The sequence below is a fragment of the Phalacrocorax carbo genome, chromosome 2, assembly GCF_963921805.1.
Source record: "Phalacrocorax carbo chromosome 2, bPhaCar2.1, whole genome shotgun sequence".
In the NCBI taxonomy this organism is placed as follows: domain Eukaryota; kingdom Metazoa; phylum Chordata; class Aves; order Suliformes; family Phalacrocoracidae; genus Phalacrocorax; species Phalacrocorax carbo.
Window position 1 is genome coordinate 40,122,189 of NC_087514.1, and position 26,422 is coordinate 40,148,610.

General features: G+C 39.1%; 1 protein-coding gene across 1 annotated transcript in view; it reads right to left on the minus strand.

The window, feature by feature from the left end:
* NKAIN3 (sodium/potassium transporting ATPase interacting 3) overlaps positions 1–26,422 on the minus strand; it is a 376,936-nt gene that overhangs the window by 9,987 nt on the left and 340,527 nt on the right. Inside the window, exon 5 of the mRNA XM_064442644.1 lies at positions 15,148–15,208. Coding sequence (XP_064298714.1) covers positions 15,148–15,208 — 61 coding nt within the window. The remainder of the gene's footprint in view (positions 1–15,147; positions 15,209–26,422) is intronic.

The window sequence follows — 26,422 nt, forward strand, 5'->3', positions numbered from 1 at the left end:
TGTCATTGCTGCTCTGTCTCTATAAAGTGCTAGCAGATGGTAATCAGGTTAAAAGAGGATAAAGTGGTAGAAAATTATTAAAAGACAACCTTCTACATAAACTTCTCTTACTGGAAGCTAGAAGGGAATATTTCAGAGTTCCACAGTAATTATTAAGTTTTTGCACTAGACTTTCTTCTTAGTCTTCTCCTAGTGAGATAAATTATTTTTAAAACTGTCCTAAGTTGTAACATGCAAGTCCCATGCTTCTCTGCAAGACTGCGCTGAAAGAAGCATCCTCTCACAAGTTGCCTTATAAAGGGCACTGGTGCAGAAATTTTAACTAGACCTTTGCTATTGAACTCTCTTCTTATTGTATCAGTGTTGTGATATCCAAGATATTAATGTCAGATATACTGAGATTTTTTTTTAATTTTCCAAGGACATGACTGCCCAATAAGATGAAAAAAGTATGAGGAAGATCAAAGTTGTTAGAAAGTGAACGTGGCTCAAACCTTATCCCAGATCCCTGAGTCACTCCAAATATGAAAATACCTTTCCAAAATATTCTCTGTGCCATGCCTTTGGAAGCTATTTACAGCTGACCATCCCATTACGGAAGTTAAATGACAGCCTGCCTGATTATGGGCTTTTTCTTAAAGTAAGCACTTCTCACTTTCAGGTCACTAAGGACTCTTGTCCTTAGTACATGCACTGGAAGAGTACAGTCATCACACACAAGGTCTGTAGGAAAAATACTTATCATGAGTTTTTTACCACTAATTTAGTATTGGAAAAGAATATTCTTTAAGCTGCAAATATGTGGGAATTCTTTCTTTTAGGCTTCAGCAAACATCCACTTTTTGTGACGTTGTGCTATCTGCAAACCTGTGTGCAAAACTTAAGTTGATGAGGAATAGTTTTCCATTTTGGTTTCAAATGTTATATCTTACACTCTCTAAATACTTATCAGAGCCTAACCTGTTTTGCAAAGCAGATCATCCTGGCCGTCAAACATCCCATACATCTCAGCATAGTCGGCTATGGCTTATGTTATTCATCAGCAATGCTGCTCAGACAAAATATTTCTGATGGTACATTTTCTTCCTATATAGGTCGCTATTTTTCTGTTCCTCATTTTTAATGAAAATGCTAACATTTAAATGAGCATACTAACATATTTTCTTAAGCTTTGTCTTGATGACTAAAATACTTGTCTAGTGACTAATAAATAAGCATATGGAAATTGTGTTTAAAACCACTTCAAAGAAATAAAGCTTTTTTTTCTGAGGCTTGTACTTAAAGGTGCTATTGCTAGTTCTAAAATAAGATTTCAAATACAGTGAAGGATAGCCTTCTTTCTGCATATGACCAAAGTAAATTACAAATTATTCCAATGACGACCTCCTACATAATTTTTATACAGTAAGAAAATTTGATATGTGAAAAATCTTAGCTCTGTTGTTTTCACTAATTACTGCTTTTCCCCTCTCTGGCACCCTTTCTGATCTAATCTCTTTTGGTGCAGAATGCTTTGAGGTTCCCTCTTTTTCTTACCATTAAAGTTACTATACTGCCTAGGTACAAATTAAGCTAGCAAAGGAAAAATAATCCATGCATAAAAGAGATTAAATGCCCAGAAACTATATCTATCGTGTTCACACGATGCCAAGAGAGGAACAATGCCTCTGAGCTTTCACAACACATACAGAGTCAATCCACTAAAATGGCAGCTCAAGTAGTCAAGAGTAAAGACTGTTGTACAGAAGGCTGCTACAGCTTCAGTCACACCTCCAAACACATGATCTTCACAATTAATGTGTCCAAGTTGGCTTCAGAAGAGACAGAACTATGATTCTGCCTTTTGAAGTTATGCTTTTTCTTTTTTGGTAGTCTGATTCAGGGATATATGTTATGTATTAGTGTGCCTTTGTATTTCTGCTGAGTTTGATGTCATAAACTACAAAGTTCTCTTAAAAATGTTTGGTGCAGATACTAGGACCAGCTGTAATTGATCTGCTCCACTTACAGTTCATTGCTAAGTTGCAAGTTGGGTGTTTTGTTCCTTCAAGTTGTTCTTTTTCCTATCAGCCGAGTCCCACGGGTCTCTATTTCTGGCCTGTTGTTCTTTGTATCCATACCAATTTCTTTTTGCTTCAGTTATCTGTCAGTATGATCCAGTTATTTACTTTTGAGACCAAATTTAAGTATCTATATCTGCCTGGTTATTATATATCCAGCAATATCACAACTGCTGTTTCTAATTTTAACTACTAGTCACAGATGCTTTCGTATGTGAAATTAATGTCCCCTTATATAATGCAGACCCTGTTCAACTCTATTGAATAATTAAAGCTAAACTTCCTAGAGCAAAGTATTTACAAGATCAAATACATGACATAAAGCCATGCCTTCCAGAACGCTTGTGGCATTTGGAGGGAAGGTCTTCTATACGTAGAGAAAGTTCACATCATCCATTGAAAACAGAAGAATATTTTTATTTTAAAAAAGTAAGTTATAGGACTGGAGGACTCTTTTTATCATTGAGTGATTCTGGATTTTTGTTCCCACCTTCCTAGGGAGGGAATGCTGTTCCTGAGCCTTCCTGCTATCATCCTCTGTGACTCGATATTTGCTTCATGTGTTTGTATCTTTACTTATCTTACAAAGACTGAATGGGATTGAGATGGGGATGTTCAGGAGAGCACATCTGTGTGCATGGCACAGCAGAGGACACAAGCCGGGGAGGGAAGGAGCTGCTAGCCTGCTCCTCAAAGCTGAGGCTGCAGAGGGGAGCAGCAAACCAGGCAGGTGTTAGAGACAATGGAGGGAAGGCACTGCTAAGGATTCAGGAATCCAAGCAGAGTCTGCTGCAATTCAAGGAGCCAGAGATGTGGCTGAGACTCAAATGGGAAGCATGGTTCCCCAACTGCATGGACACAGACAACAAGGGAGGAGGTGTTATAAACCTCTCATTTCTACTCTGTATGATCCAGTAGCTTTGAGTTTTCCATAAGAAGTGTGTTAGTTTATAATCTAATTAATTCTGCCTTTTTTGAGTTTAGTGCTGTGGTTTTCTGTGGGAGTTCTCTACAAAGGTGAGTGTGCCCATCAACTTCAAAGCTCTGGCTGACTAAAGCTGTCATATTCAGACCATGCTGCAATTTTTCGTCTCTTTCCTTTATAGCCCGATTTTCAAATCTTTGCTTTAAAATCTACTTAACATCTCTGCCCATTAACATCTTTTGCTGTCAGTCAGGAGAGTCTCCTTCTTTCCCGACCCTTCCTTTATTAGTAGATGACTTTATTGGGGTCCTGGTACAGAACTACCACCTTTAACTTGACATCTTGAACTTGACATACATGCTAAAATGTGTACTTCCAGTAGCCTCAGAGGTCAGGTATCAGCTTTTACAGAAGAATACTGATCTGGTGATATTTTCCACTTTACGATATCAAGCAGAGTAACACTGTCCAACAGTGTTTGCCATTTCAGATAAGGCAATTTCCATTTCCACACCCTTCTCATTTATCATCCTGCCTTTGTCCACATGACCATCAGTGACATCCTGTGGAGACATCTTGCTTCACCACATGACATTTGCTCCTTAGTGTGGGGCACTGTATGCAACCCCTCCTCTGCAACTACACTCTGCTCACAGCTACACCTTGCTTAGCAGTGGTCTGCTTCAGTCCTTGAGGAGGCAGACCCCAAGGCCTCTAACACACATCTGCCAGGGTTTCAGCCTCTACTTTTTTTCCTCTGCTAAGCAGCTAATGCTGCCTCCAGCGCTGCTAGAGCCTTTTTCTCCTCATCCCAGCAGAAAATCCCACATTCTCCCTCTTTGAGTACCCAGCAGGTAAGCTTGGGGTCCTACTGTGCCTTCAGATTCTACAGATCAGAAACAGAAGTAGATAAACTCCTTTTGTGATCTTCAGATTCTCAATTGTCTCCTTTCAATCTTTTATCTCTGTGATTAAGCACAAACCAGCAAGCTCTAATCTTCTCTTTGCTTTTGCCTTTAGTGTCTTAAGATGGGAAAGCCAGCAAAATAACCCCTCTGTTGATCAGTGTCATGCCAGCCTTCTCTAGCCCCAGTAAATGCACCATCAAGTCCTTCTATGGTACCATTAGTCTGCCACAGAATATCTGATCATCCACTATTTCAAAGCCATTGTGGATATATCTGGTAAGTCTGCTGCTTAATCACATCGACGTGCAGCAATAAGTAGTCATTTGTCTCTGTGAGAGCTTCTCTGCAAATTAGGAAACTTATTGCACCTCATATTGTTATTGCTTTTGTCCTGTTCTATCTTCACCTTCAGGTCATCTTGCTGACCTTAGTATTTCTTTTGGCATTACCATCTCTGTCACCAATTCAAATTAGCTCCTCAAACCCCCAAAATATTATATGACTACATCCTCAGCTTTGAAAATAGTGGTAAGAATGTAGAGCTTTACAAAACTGGAGCTTACAATAGCCAGTGGTCTTCTCATATATGATGGAGTGGAAAAAAAGCAATACCATGCGTGTCAGCAAACATGATGACTAGGAAAATGGTTTTCTCACTGTTAGAAAGTTGATATCATTTCATATTAGGAGAAAGATGAATGTGTAAAAGAGGGATAGAGTCTGTTACAGGATTAATACTCATTTTGAACCCACCAGTGAATCAGTCTGCTAATGATAAAGAAAGATAATGCAATACTGACCTTATCAATAAAAAAATCCTCTCCTTGAATGAAGATGAAGTAAAAAATACACTTTTATGAAAACCTTGTAACTCTCAAAATTCATTACTCCAAGATAACACATTGCCATGATTAAGGAGGAAAAGAAAATGAGTAGAAATCAATGCCAAAGAATAAAAGTAATTATATAAATGGTGAAAGTCACATAGTAATACTTGGTTTTGCTGCATCTAACCTGTAATATTGAGAAAACCACAGATTTACTGAGATTTAATTTCTGCTAACAAAACCAACAGTATATTTACTGATTCAAGGCAAAAGAATGTCAAATGAAGTTTAAAGTGAGTCCAGCTACGATCCAGATCACAGAGCACTGCTAAGAGAAAGACTCGTTATGATACAGACCTAATAAAGTGCATCAGCAACACAGACTAAATACGATAAATATAATGTAGACTTCTCCAATAATAGGTTTTTTAGGAAGAGGTAATATATTGTATTTGACCGGCTGGCCCAGCTGGAGAACCATATTAGCTATATCACCTGATTTAATAAGATAACACCTCTTGCTATAAAACTTGTTTCTCTTATATCCTGAAATCATTAGAACCATTGAAGTAGTAGAACTAGAAAATCTGAGAAGTACAACATATAGACAACAAGTCTAGGTTTACAAATAGGAGGACTTTAGAAAGGTTATTTAATGAGGGGTTGAAGGTGTGGTCACACCAGAGAGGCTGTAAAAAGACCTAAAGAATAGGTCACAGTAAAAATTCAACAGGATAAAAAAAAGGGTTTAGCAAAAAAAAATCCTTAAATTAGTTTTAATATTTGAATATCTTTTCCTTTCTTTTGTTCTTTGAGTGTGGTTCTTCTAATAAATCCTTGCGATACTTTATTTGCATGGGTCTTTCTCTTGCTTTGATTTTATCAACAATCAACATTGTTATCCCTTCCTTTTCCGAACAAAATTGGCAACTTTTCTTGGTGGAACATGCTGGTTGCCTTTAGATTTATGAGATTTAGAGCTGAAATTTTCAAAGATGGGTAAAACTATGGATAGTTAATTCTTATTTGAGTTGTTTGATTTTGCCACATTTTGAGAAAGTATACACTACCAAATAAAATGATCTTCTAAAATTACCTGACTGTGACCTGAAATTTATGGCTTGGTTCAATGTACTTCACTGTCTCGTGCCAGTTAGCCATCTCGTTTTGAATTTATACAGTAGCTGATGTGCAAAGTAGTTGCTCGAGTTGCCTCTAAGGCTATAATGTACGATTACATACACTGGGATCCATTACATACAATGGGACTCGTATAATTTTCATCATGGATACTGCTTTCAAACAAGAAATGAGCCACTTTGGCTTTTTAGTGCTGTATTTCAGAGCTTAGTATTGTTAAGAAGGGAATTGTGAATAACCCTCAGCTTCAGGAAAATTCAGTCAGTGGCAGTGTCTTGGTCCAGTTGGTCTGTATGGGTCTGGTTTCATTTCTGAGGTTATTGTCTGTAAGGAAAAAGGGGGGACACTTCTTTCTTCTGAAATTAAACCTTACCATCACTTTCTCAGACCACACATGGGCATAAGGTAAAAGGCACTGAGAACTCTGGCCACCTGAACTGCTAATTCATCCACAAGCCTGGTGATTGTGTCAAACACATTGAGATATGTATAGCAGGATGCGGAGGGAATATTTGCCTCAACAGTAACTGTTCAACTCACTAGATCCCCAGATACCTTATCAGCATATAACCAAGAAAATTTATGGCCCAGTGTAGAGCCTGATTAATCCTGTACCCTCCTTGGCTTGGTACACCACCTCATCACACGGGTGTACCACGTGCTCCAGGTTTACACTTCCACACCAAAGGCAGTGGTTATTACAAGACAGAGCTCTTAAGCGTGATGTGGTAACTGGGAATTTATCACTCAAGCAACAATAACAGTGAAATGGATATTACTTAAGCTGAGGCCCAGAAATTAGGATAACCTGTCTGTATGAAAGTTAAGTCTTGGGAGAGATGGCATTTACACAGAAGAGTGGGAGCCTGAAAAGTTTATTTTCAAGCTCTACAAATTAAAATAGACACAAAGCTGTTGCCATTTGGAAGTGAAGAAGTAATAAGATTGGTACTGGGAGTGGAAAAGGGATTTGTAAAGAGATTTCATTTTAATGGAGAAGCTGGGTGAAAGGTAGGGACAGGAACGGGCACCACTTAGGCCTGTGTGTGATGTCAAGTGGAAAGCTCCGGAGAGGGTTGCTGGATGCTGGAGTAAGATTGATTTAACAATAGATGCAATTTAAGTGAAAAGGATAAGGTGCTGGCAACTGGGGGTTGGGATAGCATCCATTTAAAAGCAGATTTAATTTAAACAGAAAGGCCAAGGAGGTGGAAGGTAGAGACTAAAACAAAATCAATATTAAATTAGCTAAGTAGAAGCTTGAATCAAATCAGCTAGTTAAAAAAGTGCATACTGAGTATTTGGGAGTAGGGAAGCAATGCATGGACCTAAGACATGCCAAGGAATGTTCAATAAACAATATATCCCCTCTAATCAGAATAATAATTCCATTTTAATAAGAATGTTATTTATTACAGTAGTAAATGAAGAAATTTTAAAGGAAGGTAGGAGCCCCAGTTTAAGGAAAACTGTACGTTTATAATTATATTCCTATTTGAAATTGTCTTTTATGTATATATATGTGTGTGTGCATATATATATGGGATATGGCATATAATATTCAGAATTGATGGCAGAAATGCTCAATATGAATTATATTTGCAAAACAGGAATTTATGAGTTAGTAGTGAACTATCTTTTAAAAACTCTCCTTACTAGTTATCAGTCTGGAAACTAATTTAAATCTAAGGGGACACTGTATATACCTACATTTGAAACAAAATATATATACACACATATACATATCAGCCCATATACATACACATATCCATCTACACACATACACACACATATAGATGTATGTATTTATCCAAACAGGTCAAAATTGGCCAATATATGCCCTAATACTGCTCTGACACATTTCTCTGGAAGAATATGTTAGCATTTTCTGCAAATAATACATCAAAAATATTTGCTTTCCCTACAGGTATTTCTGAATGCTTCACCTGTACTCCCGAGGTCCCATTTAAACCATTATATCTATGTGCATATTTCTACAGTCAAAATCCCAAACTGTGGATGGAAGCAAGTAGTCGTAGCTCTTTACCGGTTGGTAGCTAAAAGCTCACACCATTCGTTGGTACAAAAGAGATCTTAAAAAAATATCAGGTTCTACACTCCTAAAGAATGAGTGGATAACTCCAACTTGATCAAAATGACCAAGTATCATTTTGATGTATGAAGCAGACGAGACTATGTACCATATACTGAGCTATCTGTAGTGCCAGGCAGCTGGCTCTGGGTACTCGGGGTTTTCTCACCCACACAGGAAAATTTCAAAGCTATACCGTGTGTTCGCCACTACTGCTCCCATCTACTAACATTCTGGGGTATATCTGATAATTCTTCTTTGTGCTAAACTGGTTGAGGTGATTCTTTCCTACTGAATTTCAGAAAAAATATTTGTGTCTTGTGTGTATGGGAGGAATTGTGGAAAGGCACTGGAGGACACTTATAATTTGAGTGAGTTACTCTTTTCCTTAATGGAAAATAAGTGACCTGCAGGCTTGCATGGAAATGGCATCTTAACTATTATCTTCCTACCTGTTTCCAGGCAAGTTAGTCCCAGTTTAAAGTCATAATTAAATTCAGTGCAGGAAGAGGAAATTAGAGGCAACCCTCCAGTAAGAAACTAATTCTTTACTAAAGATAAACTAAAATATTTTACTCAAGTGGTATAGAAACTCAAGGGTCATTTCTTAGGGTTGAGTCACACATTGTAGCAAGCTATGCTCTATCAATAAAAAATTGGAATTGGTTTATGCATGTCATTTAGATGATGCCATTTTCTCATGCTTTGTCTGCACCCTATCTGGACAAACCTTACATGTTGCATTACACACTAAATGTACGATACTTTCAGGCAGATAACTTCTGCTGCTGCTAGAAATATTCCACAGCCAAGACTTCCCTTTTTGTATACTGTGCACTATCCATTATTTAAAGGCAATCTTTCAGCTAGAACAAGGTGTTCTGCAACAGTCCATGGAGATTACAACTGGAAATGAAGACTATTTTGTACATTTTGCTAGGGGAATGTAAAAGCAGAGGGTGGCATGGGTATACATTTTTTAGTTGTTTTCCCGTGACAGATTATTCTACAGGTTTTAAGCAGGAAAAAAGAAGGGGGAATCATGCCTCCGCTGCAATTTTTTTGCCACTGACTTTACTAGGATCAAGATGTCTTCTAGCATTTAGTATTTATATTGTTCAACTGCTTTTATTTTACACCACCTCAGAGGTTTCACCCTTGGTTGTGAGCATTACATCTATGCACACGTTTCCACTGGAACGAGAACAAATATATGTTCAGGCAATGTATGATAACTTAATGTAAAAAAAAAAAAATCAAATAGTATGTAGTGGTAATTTAGATCATATAACAACCCTGCTGTATTACTTCCTTCATTAAATACTTACAAATTTATTGTGTTAGTTTAGTGTAGGAGTGAGCATGCATGTACAGTTAATTCATACATTAAGGCTAATGATACATAGCAGGACACCAATGGGACTGTAAGACCATACAATGTTGTTAGAATAACAAGTTTATCCTTTATATTTCCAGTACAGGAGAAAGTGGAATCAGGTATAAGTAAGATAGTAAATAGATGAGTCTGTATCTAATCAACAAACACCAGCTGGGTAGACCTCTCAGGTCTACAGAAATTGGACCTTGACATTTGTCTCCATTAAATGTTTGGTGGGATTGGCCTGGGTCACAGCTGAACTGCTGGAGTCTTCTGGATACTCCTGGTGCTATTTTTGGTCACACTTCAACCTTTTCTTTTGTTCATGGTGGGCATCTGCAAGGTGATGGAGGCAACTGCTAGCAGGGCACGAGTCACTCCCTGGCACCAGCCACCCTGAAATGTGGGCAGCACCTCAGTGCAAGGAGCAGCAGGAACCACCTGTCATCAGCCAGGTGTTTTATGGCATTAGCTGGGCTCCTTGGCTTTCCAGATGTCACAGACCACGTCTGAGGACAGCTGTGTTAGACTCTTCGTCTCTGGATCTACATTTGTTTATTTTTAGAAAACTGTTCAGTTGAATGAACACTTACAGAATACATTTTGGTTATGGATCCATTATAATTCTGCACCAAGCCATACATATAGTCTATGCCTGGTGAAAATAACTGATTCTGTTTTACCAAAATTGGTATATCAAAATTCTGGGGGTTTGGGTTGCTTGTCCAGATGAACAGAAAGGTGCAAATTGCTTTTCAAGCCTTCCAAAAATACTGATAGTCACTGCCGTTTTACAGAAATGCCGAAGCCAGGAGAATGCTGTCAACCTGGCAGCCATAGTGCTGTTTCAGTGCCAGGTGGTAAAACTTATTATAATTTTAAAAGTCTGTGTCAAGCATATTCATCTGTTCGTCAGTAACAACACGTTTTGTTTCAATATCTCAAGTCATTATGGCCTAAAAGTGAGAGTGGTGAGTGCTAAAGCGCACTGATGATCTGTGCTGCTGGCTGCTGTTTGGAAAGTTTCATAAGGCCTTGTTTTCAGTGAGGTAATTTAGGATAGGCATTATCTGGGGATGTTTGATTCTTGTATCGCCCAACAGAAGTGTAGTGCAATATCCTCCTTCTTGGTCACCCTTGATATTAACCATTTATGATAAAAATTCTCTTTTCTAGAAGCTAAACAGACTCAACCGCATAGACAATTGCAATTGATGTAAAGATACTAGTAGTGGGTTTCCAAAAACTCCTTAGTTAAGGAAACTCGTATATTTATATATTAAGGTAATCACATGTATAAACTTACATGGGTCTGTTGCTAATATTAGCTATTGCTAGGTCTTGATTCGTTTTGCAAAAAATAGCATATTTATAAAAAAATGTATCACTGCTGGACCTACTGTGTAACTACAAATATTAAATTAAATGTGAGGAAAAAATTCTTCCTCTCTTGTTTCATTGCTGCCAACAGATGCTCAATGGTGTGTATAAATGTAATGCCATTTGTTAGATAAGGCAATGCAGTAGTTTTTCAGTGGTGGTAATAATGTATCTCTCTTTACTTAATATTTCTCTAATGATGGCATATGAAGGTTCCTACTGATACCACAGTATGGGGAAACTCTTCCTTTTTAAAACAGATCATCTTCCTCTCTGCTCTGCAAGGACAGCTGAGCTCTGAATACAACTGGCATAGGGAAGAGACAAAAAAAATAAATTTTTCTTTATTAATTTTGTTCTTGTGATTTAATTTAGGGGATAAATCTTTCCTTCATGGTGAATGGAAGCCCCTTCTGTTATTTTTGCATATGCACACAAGAGGTTTGAACTTCCCTGGATTGACTTTTTGGCGTTTGTCTTGTTTTTATAATAAATGCTGAAATCGCAATTGTAGTTTTGTGGCAAACCTTCCCTTCTGATTTAACTTTTTTTCCTTATGCAATTTGTGTGCAATTCAGCTTCCACCCCACAAATTCACACACAGTACTTCTGACGTGTCAATGTCATATTTATGAACTAGTATTTAGCAGCATAGTGCTATCAACTATTTCTCAAAAAAGTCCAGAAACTATTTAGAAATTTAATAATGATTTTAACAATGTATTTTGCCTTGTCTCCAGGCTCCACTTTATTAAAACAATTCAGTAACTCTGACAAGGTGGCAACAAGCTTCTGGGTTCATTTTTAGGAGAAAATGGTTCACAAACAGGATAGTGACAAGCTTTTATGATTACAGATTTCACATATTCTCTTCCTTCAAAAGGGCTTATATAGATTGATAGATCTACAAAGAAAGAAATGAAAAAATGAAGGGGAGAGATATAAATAGACTTTTTCATTAGGATGAATGATGAAAGGTATTAACCCCACTACAGCAGTGTGCCTTTTACATGTCTTCTTTTTCATTCCTTTTGACCTGCTATCATCTTCCTTCTAACTAAAAGTTAAGTACAGTCTGAAACGTAGGTAAGGTGAGCAATAGCTGGAAATAAATGTTTCCTCAAGCATTATTACTGTTCAGAAAAGTGTCCATCAGCTGAAATGTCAGGCTCAAAATCCATTTAAGCACTGCACAGAGGCTAAACAGGCAGCTATTATTAATTTTTAAGTCTGCCTGATGGGTTTCAGACCAAGAACTGGGGTTAACTTGATGCACTGAATATTGCAGAGTATATTTAATTAGGGAGGCTTTGACTCTCAGATGGCTGAGGATTTATTCTGTGCAAACTACTGCACGAATATGATAGAATAGCTGCATCTACCTAAGAAAAGAATTTGCTGCTTACATTAAAATGCATAAAATTGCTCTTTCATTGCAGTTTCTTGGACTTTTATCCTAATTTAATCAGTCTTTTTTAACCTAACTATCTTGAAGCACCACTGTACCTCTCTCTTAAATAAATTTTTATTCATTATGCTGCAAGTTAACAATGTGAATTTTCCCAGAATAAGTCCTGTTCTTCTCAGCTAATTACCAAATCAAAACATTTCCCACACTGCCTCACACGGACGTTTCTTAATTTAAAACATATATGTGGGATTGCTACAGAATGAGTTAACATTTGCCTTTAATGTATTTATCCATAAGCATAGAAGACTCTAAAACACAAATGGGCATTGAGACACAAATTAGCAGAAAGTGAGATACTAAAGGGCCATTTAGTTGCTTTTGATTGGACTCAGGATCTTAGAAGTGAATAAACAAGTGACAAATCAGAAATTATTTCCCTGCACTGGTTGTAAAATCTCCTAGATCTATCTATTGTGCTTCTTTGCTCCACTTTCAGCACACCACTCTCGCCCCTGCCCCAGGTGATCGACTGCTAACTATAAAAATCTATTCACACAAGAGTATAGAAGATTATATGTAAAGATACAAGTGACAACGGGAAACTTGCCATTCCTAATGAAGGACATTGAGCTAAAGTACATCATACTTTCCAAGACTAGGGAGATGATTTTCACTTGTAATAAAACACCAAATTGCCCTCAGCAGTTCAAGAAGACAAGCAGAAATTAAATGTGGATACCCAATTCCTTTGTGGAGAATGGCCACTGGGTCAGTTTTACCTGCTGGATCACCTTAGCACTTGATGTGTTTTACTGGTTAACAAATATGTCAGCTGTTCTCCATTCGCAGTGATTTAAATTCCCACTGGTATCACACAGCACATAACTCTCAAAGACAGTAAGGTGGGCTCGCAGTCAGAAGAAAGTGGATCAAGGCTTGGATGTCAAAGACAGACCTTGCCCCAACTCTTCTGACAGACACATTTTATAAGCGAACAAGGCCCTTAACTTGACAATATCCCTCTTGTGAGGCCTTGAATACAAACCACATATACTCTTTAGCAGGTGGCTGCATTTTTCATGAACACGTTGCATGCTTTGGTGGGAGTTTTGCCTTTCACACACGCATAAAACACAGGTGCGTGAAGCAGACTATAAAGGACTAAACAAAACCAATAATAATATAACATACTTGTGTAAAAAGTGAAGAGTCTGTCTTCCCAGCTACTGATATATCTTTGTTTGCATATGGGTGAGCCTGCACACACTCTATTACTCTTTTAAAGGCACTGTAGTTTGTGTCTTCCTTATCAGCCTGCCAACCTTCCTCGTCATTTAATGAAGCCTCCCTGTTCCAGGAATTTAGCTAGTAATTGCCTCATAAGTGAAGTTTCCAGATATCCGTATGAAGCCCTAGCTACTGTCATGACTCACCACAGCCATATGGAAAGGAGTTGTCTCTGGATTTTACTGACCAAAGGCTCGGTTTATGCATCCCAAATTACACACTTGTCTTGCTGCTGTGCTGTCCTCTGCCGTGACCCTGTCTTACTGGTTCCTGTTGAACTGGCAACTCCTAGCTTTCCAAAGGAGCACTGTCTGGGCTTTTCCTCCTCCTCAAGATCTACATTTCATGTTGCTTCTCCAAGTGCTCTTATTTCTCCTTTACAGCACCAGTCTTCATGCAGGCTCCTTACGCCTTTTCACAGTAGACTATGTGCACTACATGCTTACGACTCCTTCTCACTCAGCTTTATCTGAGAATCTCTTTGATATATTTTCTTCCTATTACAAATCCAAATGACAGTGTTAAAATAGATTTGACACTAATGTCTGTTGCATTATGACGGAGAACAGAATGTTGTACAGTTTGTAGCAATGGAATAGTATTTTGTTTATGGTCCTTCACACTGTTTTCAATCAAAAAATCTGCTTTTCCATCACAGCCATGAATTACTTGAATTACATTTTCAGTAAGATTTTCCAGATATTATCAAATGCTTTCCTACAAACTGAATTATTTTTTTCTACTATATCCATTTCACCCACTAGCGCTATTCTGTGAAGAAACAACTATGTTAATATTTATTAATAAAAGTTTATGCATAAATACTTAATTGTATATTATTTATCCTATAGCCATAAAATTGTATTGGCATTTGTTCCTTTTTTTTCCCCCCTAGAAGTAGACATTTTACTGCTTAACTCCTCATATAGGAGAGGAAGTAACTGACATGATCACGTTGTCTCTTTTTAAAATAGACTTCTTGTATTCGCTCCTCTTTGCTCATCCAATATTATTCCGTTCTCACTACTGCTTTTACCAATCGCTGTGCTAGTCACGTGGGTATGGTGACCTTGTTAGGCAGTTCTCACCATCTCTTTTCACACAGTATCCTACCAAAATGTTCAGCATATCCAGAGTTTTCCAATGCCCATTTAATGACTTTTAATGAATACTTCTTTAAAGGTGTGGACATTTTCAAACTTTTTGAACAGTATGGTTATATATGTATATATAAGGGTTTTACTGATAAAGGCAGGTTAAGAACATGGGGTCAGCATTTTAGATGCATGGTCTATTTACTCGTAAGTGTTGATCAGGTCTATCTAATTATCGATCAGAGTGATACTGCACACTGTGCATGGCTTGATTTGTCATCCCCATTAACTTTACTGATGATAAAGCTGTCACTTGGAAAAACAGACTAAATGGCTTCAGGGACTTTGATTCAAATTTAAATGTACAGATATAAACACATAAATAAATATGTATGTGCAACACGGATCACATGATTTTCAGCAGTGTGACATGGCTCATGGAGAGGTTTAGAAGTACAATCCTGACACCTGGATAAAGTGGTAGCGCCTAAATAAGTATGTCTTTGAGCACAATTTGTTGTGTACATGAACACCAGATTCTGCCATTTTTCAAACTTTGTTCTTCGCCTTGGTATTTAATGCAAGACTAAGTCTCACCCCAGGTACTTTGCCTCCAGAGATGGAGAGGTGTGTATCAGTACTTACAGCTGTCCTCCTCCTCCATGAAAATACTGATCACGTAACAGGCATAGACAAATCCGATCAGCTGTATGGAAGAAGAGGAAGAGCAATAATTAGAACACATTGAACACTTATTAAGCGTTTAGTATAATGGTATATAAAAACAGATATCACAGCTAAATTTAAAAAATATTTTCTTCATTTCCTGTATTTATATGTAAATTTCAGTGCAAATGGTCACAAATAGCTAAATTAAAAAGACTTTATCTCTTTTGCTCATGTTGCATTATATTCTAAAATCTCTTCCCAGTCCCACTGAGATCAGTATTGATGAATACTACTATTGAGTAATATTGATGGAAAACACTTGGTCCTTGATGTTCAGCTATTACTTACATTCCTTAATTTGTTCAGTACAATTCCGTTCTCACATGACTTTGTCCACATGAATGTGGGCCCCCTAGGCACCTGATTTATGTATTAAAAAGATAAAATATTTATTGACTGCTACAGAATTAAGTTAAAGTAAAGCTTGTATGGAATCCACAAGAGACGCCTTTTTGTGTTGCATGAAGTGTCCCAGTGAAGAACTTTTTGCCAAAAGTTTAATTTGATATGTGAAGTGTCATGATGCAGCTGAACAGTAAAGCTGGGTTATGATTCATCAGTATCAGGAAACACCTTATCAGAAGGACCTGTCAGTAAATCACATTAACTATGCAAGAAATGAGCAGATTCATTTCCCCAAAAGATAACACCAGCAAAATCATACTATTATTTTAAGAGCAGCTCCCACAAAAACATCCCCTTCAACCCAGATCGGCGCCACTTGTGCCACCGGGAGGAAGGGATTAAGATCTTTAGGATGAGGGAATAGAAACTCTGCTCATTTGCTTTCCATATAGACAAAATGTTTTCTTATGACCACCACCAAAGAAGAAGAAAATCCCACTGGGCAAGGAAACTGCACTGCCCACACATGTTCATGCTTGAGAAAATATTGGCTGTGCAGTTGTACACGATCTGTGCTATCTGAAAGCCTTGAAAAGACTGTTCATGAGAGATTTCTAAAATAACGCAGAGATTAGTTTTAAGAAAACTCCTTTTTCTCTGGTCCATTCAAAAAATCTAATTAAACCAGTTCAAACGGTGTCACGGATCAACCATCTGAGAAAGAGGTAATTTAATAATATCTAGACAGGTATAAGCTCCTTCAGAGGCACAGAAATCACTCCAGCCTGCTTTCTGGTTGGGCTGCATGAGAAGCTTTACAAGCAGCTCCAAGAGCCTCTCTGCAGACAAAAAAGCTTGTCCACACAAGGGAATTCAGGGAAGTTAAGATGAATTAACTAAAGCTGTGAAATCAATGCACATAAGATAAAGTACATTTAATCCCTGTGTGGCCTTTCCCATTCAGAAATAAAGTGGCCTTAGTTCACTGTAGCTTAATCCTCCTCCAAGGGATTAATCTTCCCCATGGAGAATTAAGCTACAGTACGCTAAAGCTGAGTTACTTGTGAATGAGAGCTGTCACAGCACTGTGGCACAGTCCTGTTGAGCTTCCTCTCCAGGGCATTCACCTCACTGGTGTTTCAGGAAAGTGGGTTTAATCCAACTTTCCTCTTGCTCTGAGCAGACTGCAGGATCAGCAGCTTCCTTGGCTTTTTTGGGTTCACTTTACTGGGGCGGTATTGTCACAGCCTGTATCAGGTGGACACCACTTTTTTGTACTGGTGCTCTGAGCCAGCTAAATGCAAACCAGCTCTGGAGGAGGTGCTGGCTGGAGATGGCTAGGACCAAGCTGTGCCTGAGCTACCAAGCCCCGCTGTGCCCGGTGTCATGGTGCCTGCAGCTGGATGGGACCTAGAGGCACCGCAGGGCTGGCTGGCTCGCTGTGAGCCCACGTTTACTTGCTGAAGACTGTGCAGGCAGGTGAGAGGAGCCCAGCCTCCCGCTACTAATGAAAACGGGATCTTGTGGTTCTGCTGCCCTGCACCTCCAGGACCAACTGGGCTTACAGACTCCTTGACAGATTAAGCACATTTTTCCCCTCAACTTCACAGTTTAGAGTACCCTTCTGGCATGACAACTGAAGCAATATGATATAAAGGCTTCCAAGGGATCAAAAAATCAATTGTACTTGAGGTATATTGCTTACTCCACCTGGATGTTACATACAGATTAAATAATTATTGCATTAGTACCACACAAATACGGAAAACAAGTGGCTTTTCATGAGGGAATGTCACCTGTTTATTTACAGTATTTCCTGTTCACCATTCATGTTGTGCAACTTGACTGTAGAAGTCACTGTGGTTTGTTTCTTTTCCCTAAACATGACTGAAACATTTTGAAGAGTAAAACTGCTGACTAAATAATGAACATTATAAAAATGAATTGTAGTACAGCTTGTGGGTTAAACGTTTTTGAAGGAAGATTAAATATTTAGAATTATTTAACATTTTCCAATCATATATTTCTTTCTTTTTTCTTCTTATTAGTATTCTGTATTAAATTAACTTTACTTTTGCAAATGAAATTCCTTCTTTATATGTACATGTGTACTCCATATCCATGCATAGTATATAAAACGTCTATCCATGAGGGCTTCCAGCAAATTTCTCACACATGTCTAAGATTTGGACAGGCAGATATAACTCAGAAAGAGGCTTCCTCTGTGTAATAACATGTAATAAACCACCTGACACAAAGAAAGGAAAAAGAAACAGTTATATTGGGTCTGGCTGAAATGGAGTTAGTTTTCCCCAGAGCAGCCCTCGTAGTGCTGTGCTTTCTATTGGTAGGTAGAAAGGGGCTGATAACACACTAGTGTTTTGGCTACCGCTGAGCAGAGCTGGCACAGCATCAGGGCTGCCTCTCCACCAGCAGGGAGGTGTCACAGCCAGGACAGCTGACCCCAACTGACCAAAGGGATATTCTGCACCATATGACATCTGCTCAGTAATAAAAGCCAAGAGAAAGGAGGAGGAGAGGGGTCATTCATTATTACAATGTTTATCTTCCGGAGAAACTGCTATGCATGCTGAAGTCCTCCTTCCTGGGAAGTGGCTGGACATTCCCTACTGATGGGAAGTAGAGAATAAATCTTTTGTTTTCCTTTCCTTTCATGTGTGGCCTTTGCTTTTACTCTATTAAACTGCCTTTACCTTAAGAGTTTTTTCCATCTTATTTTCTCCTCGCCCTGTCTTGCTGAGAAGGGGAGTAGTAGAGTAGCCTGGTGGACACTTTGCATCCAGCCAAGGTCAACCCACCACGGAGGTCTTCCCTCCAAAAAGGTATGGGGCTTGGCAAGCCTGATTGTTTTAACAGTCCTAACAGCTTACATCTAGCTCTTTCAGTAGATCTTCTCCTTAAAGTAAATCTTTTCCCACTCTCTTCAGTGTTTGCAATAAACACTAACCTATGACCTTCTTGCAAGATCAGTAGCCTCTCTCTGCTTCTCAGTATTTCTTTATATTTCTCAGCATTAGTAGACAAATATTCCTCAGTCAGATAGAAATCACCGCTACCTGTTGTGTTTATGGCATATACTTGTTTAAAATATACCATTTCCCCCATCTGCTTAGATATTAATACCAGGAGAAATAAAAAATATATTCACCCTTTCTCAATTTCATGGTCTTTTTTGGAGAAAAAGAAAGACCAGGTCTCTAATCAAGACAAGAGGTATCATAACCCACCATATTCCAAGAATATCTTTCTGTGAATAAATGGCAGAATGCACATTTCTGAAAGAATAATGCAATGAAGAGGAAGAAGAGCTGTTTAGCATCAATTGTCAGGTATTGCTGTTCAGAGACAGACAGCAATGTTTGGCTTGTAACTAACATACCAGTAATTATAGTTGGGTAACTGATATCTACAGTACAATTAACATGAAGTGATAAAGTGGGAATATACCCATCTACAGATGAGGCCTGTTTCCAGATCCTTAAACAGGGTTACAGCCACTACAGCGTGAATATTTTTATAAATGAATTAATTAAACCCTCTTCTTTTGCTTTATTGATAGACACACTAATAAAATATTTATTCCAACAAATTACTTTTGCTATCTTGATTAATCCAGCTGCTGTTTAATTAATAATGTTATGCTCATGTGAACCTATCTAGCCATCATGCTAATTGCCGATTTGCAGTGAGCTGACTGATGCATACTGCCTGATTTCTTGATATTGGAAATGTTGGCTATTGGCCTGGCACCAAGTGATAGACTCAAATGTGTGTTCCCTGATAACTAAAGAAAATGTGATGCAAATGAGCTGGAAGATACTTAATTTGCTCATCTTGGATTTCAGTAATCATTCAAAGGGACTAATGAAGTGGTTGGAACAGGATGTCCAAAGCATCAAAGGCCACTAGCACATGAAAGTGTAAATGGCAACCTCTGCTTTGATCCAGAGAGCAATTTAGATGCCAAGGTGGGATTGTCTTGTCAATGTTGAGTTTCAAGGCATGGAAAAGTTCTGAAATCCCTGCACTGTTGTTGTGGTTTAACCCCACCTGGAAACTAAGCACCACATAGCTGCTCGCTCAGTCTCCCCACCCCTGCCTCCCCGCCCTGCTCCCCCCTCCCCGCCCCGCCGGATGTGGGGAAGAGAACTGGAAGGGTAAAAGTGAGAAAACTCATAGGTTAGATAAGAACAGTTTAATAATTGAAATAAACCAAGTAATAATAATAGTAGTAGTGGTGGTGGTGGTAGTAGTAGCAATGAAAGAGAAAATAACTGAGAGAAATAAAACCCAAGAAAGACAAGTGATGCAAATGAAAACCATTGCTCACCACCATCTGACTGATGTCCACCTAGTCCCCAAGCAGCGGCCCCCTGGTCAAGCTTGCCCCTAGTTTATTGCTGAGCATGACATCATATGGTGTGGAATATCCCTTTGGTCAGTCGAGGTCACTGTCCCGGCTGTGTCCCCTCCCAGCTTCTTGTGCACACCCAGCCTGCTCGCTGGTGGGGTGGGGTGAGAAGCAGAAAAGGCCTTGACTCTGTGTAAGCACTGCTCAGCAGTAATGGAAACATCCCTGTGTTATCAAAACTTTTCTGCACAAGCCTGAAATGTAGCCCCATATTAGCTACTATGAACAAAATTAACTCTACCCCAGCGAAAACCAGCACAACTGTACAGGGAACTGCTTGTCTTGCCTGCAGAACTCAGTCTAGTAAACTGTCTCGGAAGCCATTTGTCAGTGCTATTCTGCAGAAAATCAAGTGGGAAACTGTGGGAAGAGGCTGTTGTCCCTTCCCTTCATCCATCTATACCATGGTTAGAGAACATATCCTGCTCTGGAGAGAATAAGCAGTACATAAAATACTCAGCTATTTCCTGGAATCACAGAATGGTTTGGGTTGGAAGGGACCTTTAAAGATCGTAAGAGTCCATAAGACTCTCCTCTAAAGAGTCCAACCATGCCATGGGTAGGGACATCTTTCAATAGACCAGGTTGCTCAAAGCCCTGTTCAACCTGACTTTGAACACTTCCAATGATGGTACATCCACAACTTCTCTGGGCAACCTGTTCCCGTGCCTCACCACCCACATTGTAAAAAATCTCTTCCTTATGTCCAATCTAAATCTACCCTCTTTCAGTTTAAAACTGTTGTCCCTTGTCCTGTCACTACAAACCACGGTAAAAAGCCTCTCTCCATCTTTATATATTAAGAGGCTGCAATAAAGTCTCCCTCGAGCTAAATAGTCCCAACTCTCTCAGCCTTTCTTCATAGGATAGGTGTTCCACTCCCCTGATCATTTTCGTGGTCCTCCTCTGGACATGCTCAAACAGATCCATGTCTTTGTTGTGCTGGGGACCCCAAGGCTGGGTGCAGTGTTCCAGGTGGGGGTCTCATGAGAGTGGAGGAGAGGGGGAGAATCACTTCCTTCGACCTGCTGGCCACACTTCTTGTGAGACAGCCTGAGATATGGTCGGCTTTCTGGACTGCAAGTGCACATTGCCGGCTCATGTCAGTTTTTCATCCACCAGGATCCCCAGGTCTCTCTCAATCCATTCACCCCTCAGTCTGTACTGATAAGAACTGCCCTCGCCCAGGCACAGGACCTTGCACTTAGCTTTGTTGAACTTCCTGAGGCGCACACAGGCTCACTCCTCTAGCCTGTCTCCTCCTCCAGCCCGCTCCTCCTCCCTCTGGATGGCATTCCTTCCATCTAAGTGTATCAATTACATCACTAAAATTGGTGTCATCACCAAACTTGCTGAGGGTGCACCCAATCCCGCTATGTCATTAATGAAGATATGAAACAGCACTGGTCCTAGTATGGACCCCCGAGGGGCACCACTTGTTATTGGTTTCCATTTGGACATTGAGCCATTGCCTTCAACTCTTTGGACACAGACATCCAGTATCAGAACCATCAGTATTTTCATACCAAACCCCTTATTTCTTCAATGACTAGCTGATAAATGTTGCTTATATTCTCCAAATCATAGTGATGAGCAGACTCAGGGTGTGGGAAACAATTGTCACCTAGGCTAAGTTCTCAGAGACTTCAGTGTGGAGTGCACAAAGGGATTTCTTATTAGCGGAACATGGGTACATTTATATGATGCTATTATCAAGGCTTTTGATGCATAATTTATTTTCTGCTGATAGCCTTAGGTAGAAATGAAGTAGTAGTCTCTGTTATTTTTCTCCTATGCAGGCAGTATAGTCTCTAGAGGACCTAAATGCTTTAGTCTAACTAAAATCCCTAGGCTTAAACTATGGACATCTGCATGAAATATAAATGCCTAGTTTAATAGAAGTGAAATTAGATTATGTAATTGTCCATCATTAAACTGCAAGAAACTATGAAAACATGTAAGAAATTAAAAAAACTAATAATCTGAGCGAATATATGCTGTGACATATAATTGCTTTAACAAGTGAAAATCGCTAGAAGATATCCTATTAAAAAGAAGAATAAGACTGAGTATAAAATGTATATTTACTTGCAAATTAATGTGTTTTAACAGTTACCAATTAATGAGGATTAACCTTTCCTTAGGAAAACAAGGACAAATGCAAAATTAAATTAGAAGTGATTATTTAGACCAAGGCTATTGTCTGCAGACTGAAATATTTTTGATTAAAACTGATGATTTAGATAATTTTGATTTAAATCTTTCTGCTTGGCTTTGTCGTTGTCAGCTGTGGTCTTTAAATCCACTCTCACTGTATGTGATTACTGTCCTATCTATCTGCTTCACATACTACAACTGCACTCGTTCGAAGGAGATATGTGAGTGTATACCAGGTATTTAAGATTACATGAAGCAGCGCCCTAGGCTATCAGGTTAATCTTCAAGATCAGGTGTACAATAGGACACTTATCACTCATAAGCTACCACCCAGAGTTTTGTAGAGATTTCTTTACAACAGCCTAGGACCATCCAAATAAACTAAATAAATGTTCAGTAGTCCTGGCTCCCAGAGGATGTATGTGACATTATAGGTAAACTAGATTTGGAAGATTCCTCCAGTCAAAAAGGTAAGAGAACTGTGCTTCACATCCTTCCTTGTACACACCCAGTTCACCCAGATTGTCATCTCACTGAACATGACTTCTTCTTTTCTTCTTTTTTTTTTTTTCTGATGGCAGCTGAAGATCAATATTTCCCAGCTATCTCTGTGGTACTTGAGATATGTAACTTGGCAAACACAGCTCCCTGTTTTCTACAAGCTATTTCACTATTGCTCAATTTTCCACAATGATGACAGGAGTACGAAAGTAGCAGAAACTTTTAAAATTGAATGTTTATGTATAAAAAGGGTGTAGGTTACAAAGATTGACAGGATGTTTTTAAGTTTAACTTATAAAATGGAAACTATTGCAAGAGTGAATTTACTGTACTGTAGTAAGAAGGCAAGAATGCATTAAATGACAAAACATACTGACTATTACTATCTCTCGACTAGTATTTTCAGGAAAGCTAACAAATTCTGAGGAAAGAGCAGAAGGTGAGTAGTTCATCTTCTTAGCAACCTACTTGCCACTAATATTTTTAACACTGCAAAGGACTGTAAATCCCTTTTCTTAATGTAAAGGCTAATAAAACTTTAAAGTAAATCAGAAGGGGAGGTACATAAAAGAAACAGGGTATCATCCCAGGACCTGTGTGTATACATAAGTCAGCAAAATAGAAATATGACTAGGATTGTAATGCACAAAGGAATTATAACCCCATGTATTTCAGCACAATGACAACGGATAGCCAAAAATGCAATCTGGAGAAAAGGAAACAGGATCAAGAGTAACAGTAGTATATAGTTGTAGTATAGTAATAACGAATCACTAAAACTGCATGATTATAAACTATATGCTATTGTATATAGTTATCCAATTATATGACTGCATATAATTATACCATAAAACTGCTTGTTTATATACATTATATTAGAAATATATTGTAAAACTATATAATCATAGACTATTTCAAAACTGAAAGCAATTTTCGAATTGCAGAAGAGACAGTTGCAAAGGTATGTTCTCATTTCCTAGAACTAAATGATGAAATGCACAACATTTTACGGTGGTAGAAGTCCCACCCTTAAAGTACTTAGAAATCTAAAAACGTAAAAGACAAACAACTTCGTTTGTTCACTGATGATACCAAGCTGAGAGGAGTGGCTGATACAGCAGAAGGCTGTGCTGCCATCCAGCGGGACCTGGACAGGCTGGAGAGCTGGGCCGAGGGGAACCTGATGAAATTCAACAAGAGCAAGTTTAAGGTCCTGCACCTGGGGAGGAACAACCCCAAGCACCAGTACAGGCTGGGGGCTGACCTGCTGGAAAGCAGCACTGTTGAGAAGGACCTGGGAGTGCTGGTGGACAACAAGCTGACCCCGAGCCAGCACTGTGCCCTTGTGGCCAAAAAGGCCCAACAGTATCCTGGGGTGCATTAAAAGGAGTGTGGCCAGCAGGTCGAGGGAGGTTATCCTCCCCCTCTACTCTGCCCTAGTGAGACCACATTTGGAGTACTGTGTCCAGTCCTGGGCACCCCAGTTCAAGAAAGACAGTGAACTACTGGAGAGCGTCCAGTGGAGAGCTACGGAGATGATCAGCGGGCTGGAGCATCTCCCTTATGAGGAAAGGCTGAGAGACTTGGGTTTGTTTAACCTGGAGAGGACTGAGGGGGGATCTTGTCCATACTTATAAATATTTAAAGGATGGGTGTCAAGAGGATGGGACTAGACTCTTTTCAGTGGTGCCCAATGACAGGCCAAGGGGCAATGGGCTCACGCTGGAACACAGGGAGTTCCACCTGAATGTGAGGGAAAACTTCTTTCCTGTGAGGGTGACAGAGCAGGGGAACAGGCTGCCCAGGGAGGGTGTGGAGTCTCCTTCCCTGGAGACATTCAAAACCTGCCTGGATGAATTCCTGTGCCCCCTGCTCTGGGTGTGCCTGCTCAAGCAGGGGGGTTGGACAAGATGATCTCCAGAGGTCCCTTCCAACCCCTGCCATTCTGTGATTCTGTGATTCTGTAACTGGAAAAACGTCCAGAAAGCATAGCAGGATGTGGTAGCAGCAACTTCTGAAGTCCATTATATTGTCTAAGCATTTTTTTCCTTTCCTATGTCTTCCTAAAATCTACTGGATTTGCCTCAATTAAAATTCTTGCTTTAGGGGCATTGTTTACCAGTTTCAGTAGCACAACCCAGAGCCAGTCTGTACATGCTGTGCTGTTAACAGCTGTAGTGAAGAGACCCAGAGGCTGCAACTCTGATAGGGCTTAAAATGTGTTAAGGACTCTAAAAGTGGGTGAGAGGAGCATATGGGTATTTTTGCTTTACATTGATCAGGGAGAAACAAGTGAGCAGAAATATTAAATGTCTATTCTTAAAATACATAAAGTTTGCTGTTGGCCTATACTGCAGGAGAAAGCCATCTACCTAGCACTTGGAGGGGAGAGCAGCACGGTGTAGAAGACTATATCTGCTATCTACTGTGCTTTTTGAAGTCCTACCCTGCATCCACTGTTCTCAAGTCCTGGGCTCCACAATGTTCCTTTGCCTTTAAATTAAGAACTGTATTTGACAATCTAGTTTTCCCAGGCTGAGACCAGAACCATTGTTACCTGTACTTGGTGTGGGAATTTATGTCTCCAACAGCACAGGCATATAGGTACCCCTATTGCCTGGTTGCCCAAAAGGACTTTACCAGTTAAGAGGGAGGACTGCTGTATTATGTTGCTAAGGTGTGTCCCAGCTTGGTCAGGTTTGAGAAAAACAAGGAAGAACGTCATGTGTTCTCTCTCCCCCTTTCCCTCTTTAGCTTAGTTATGGCTTATTCTCCCTCCTTTGTTTTTGTTGCAGGATCTTTAGAAAAACTAAAATGTGTTCTTAGCACAGAAGGTTGGTGGATTTGGAACAAACTCTTTAATCCAGACTGCTGTATAATTCTGTAGGTCACAGTAGTTCAGCTATATACTCTGGTAGCCCAGTGATAACATTGTCAGAGCATCCTTCACAGACTAAGTTGGGGTACTTATGCTCCAGATGAGATATGTCCACAGAAGGGATCTGGGAATCTTTGTCCTTCATTCACACATGAGAAAGAAATAAACCCCAAGCATTAATCCTATTTATGTGTTTGTCTATCGTGTGATAGATATCTAAGTTTTATATTTTGAATGAAGTTAAAGTCTCAATATGTCAAAACATTGAACACAGTGACCGGGTAGTATAGAGTGTTTTATCTTGCAATATATTAATTGCCTGGTAATGGCTTAGCTGAATGCAATGAAAGTCAATAGTATAAAATAGAGCCAACCTCAAACCTTGAAAGTTGAAGAACAAAACAACAGAAAGGGAAGAGGATGAGGGTGGTAAGAAGGGAGAGAGAGACAAAAGGAAGATCTACATCTGAAGAGACTCTAATTAAATCACCAGAAAAGAGCTGGATAAAAAGGGAAGCCTTTCTCTAGATCTAGTTTTCCTCCACTGTGTAAAGAAAGTAAAAGTTCTGCTAAGAACGGGGTCAAAGTTCTCATATTTAAGTTAATGACTAATTATCTTGTCAACTGAATAACAGGAAGTGAGAAACCCCTTTACATCTAATTTTACAATAAGTAGACAGAAAGATGGCTGTCCTTAATGTCTGTAAACGTGACTTTGTGTTATTTATTTTTATATTTTATAAATAACTACTTTTATTTGCTTTTACCTTAACTTCTCAGTGTTAAGGATAATTTCAGAGCTACTTGCAGATGACATGATACTTCACATCTTTTGATAATAAAGCAAAGAAATCCAGGTTTGACAGTGTCTTTTAACC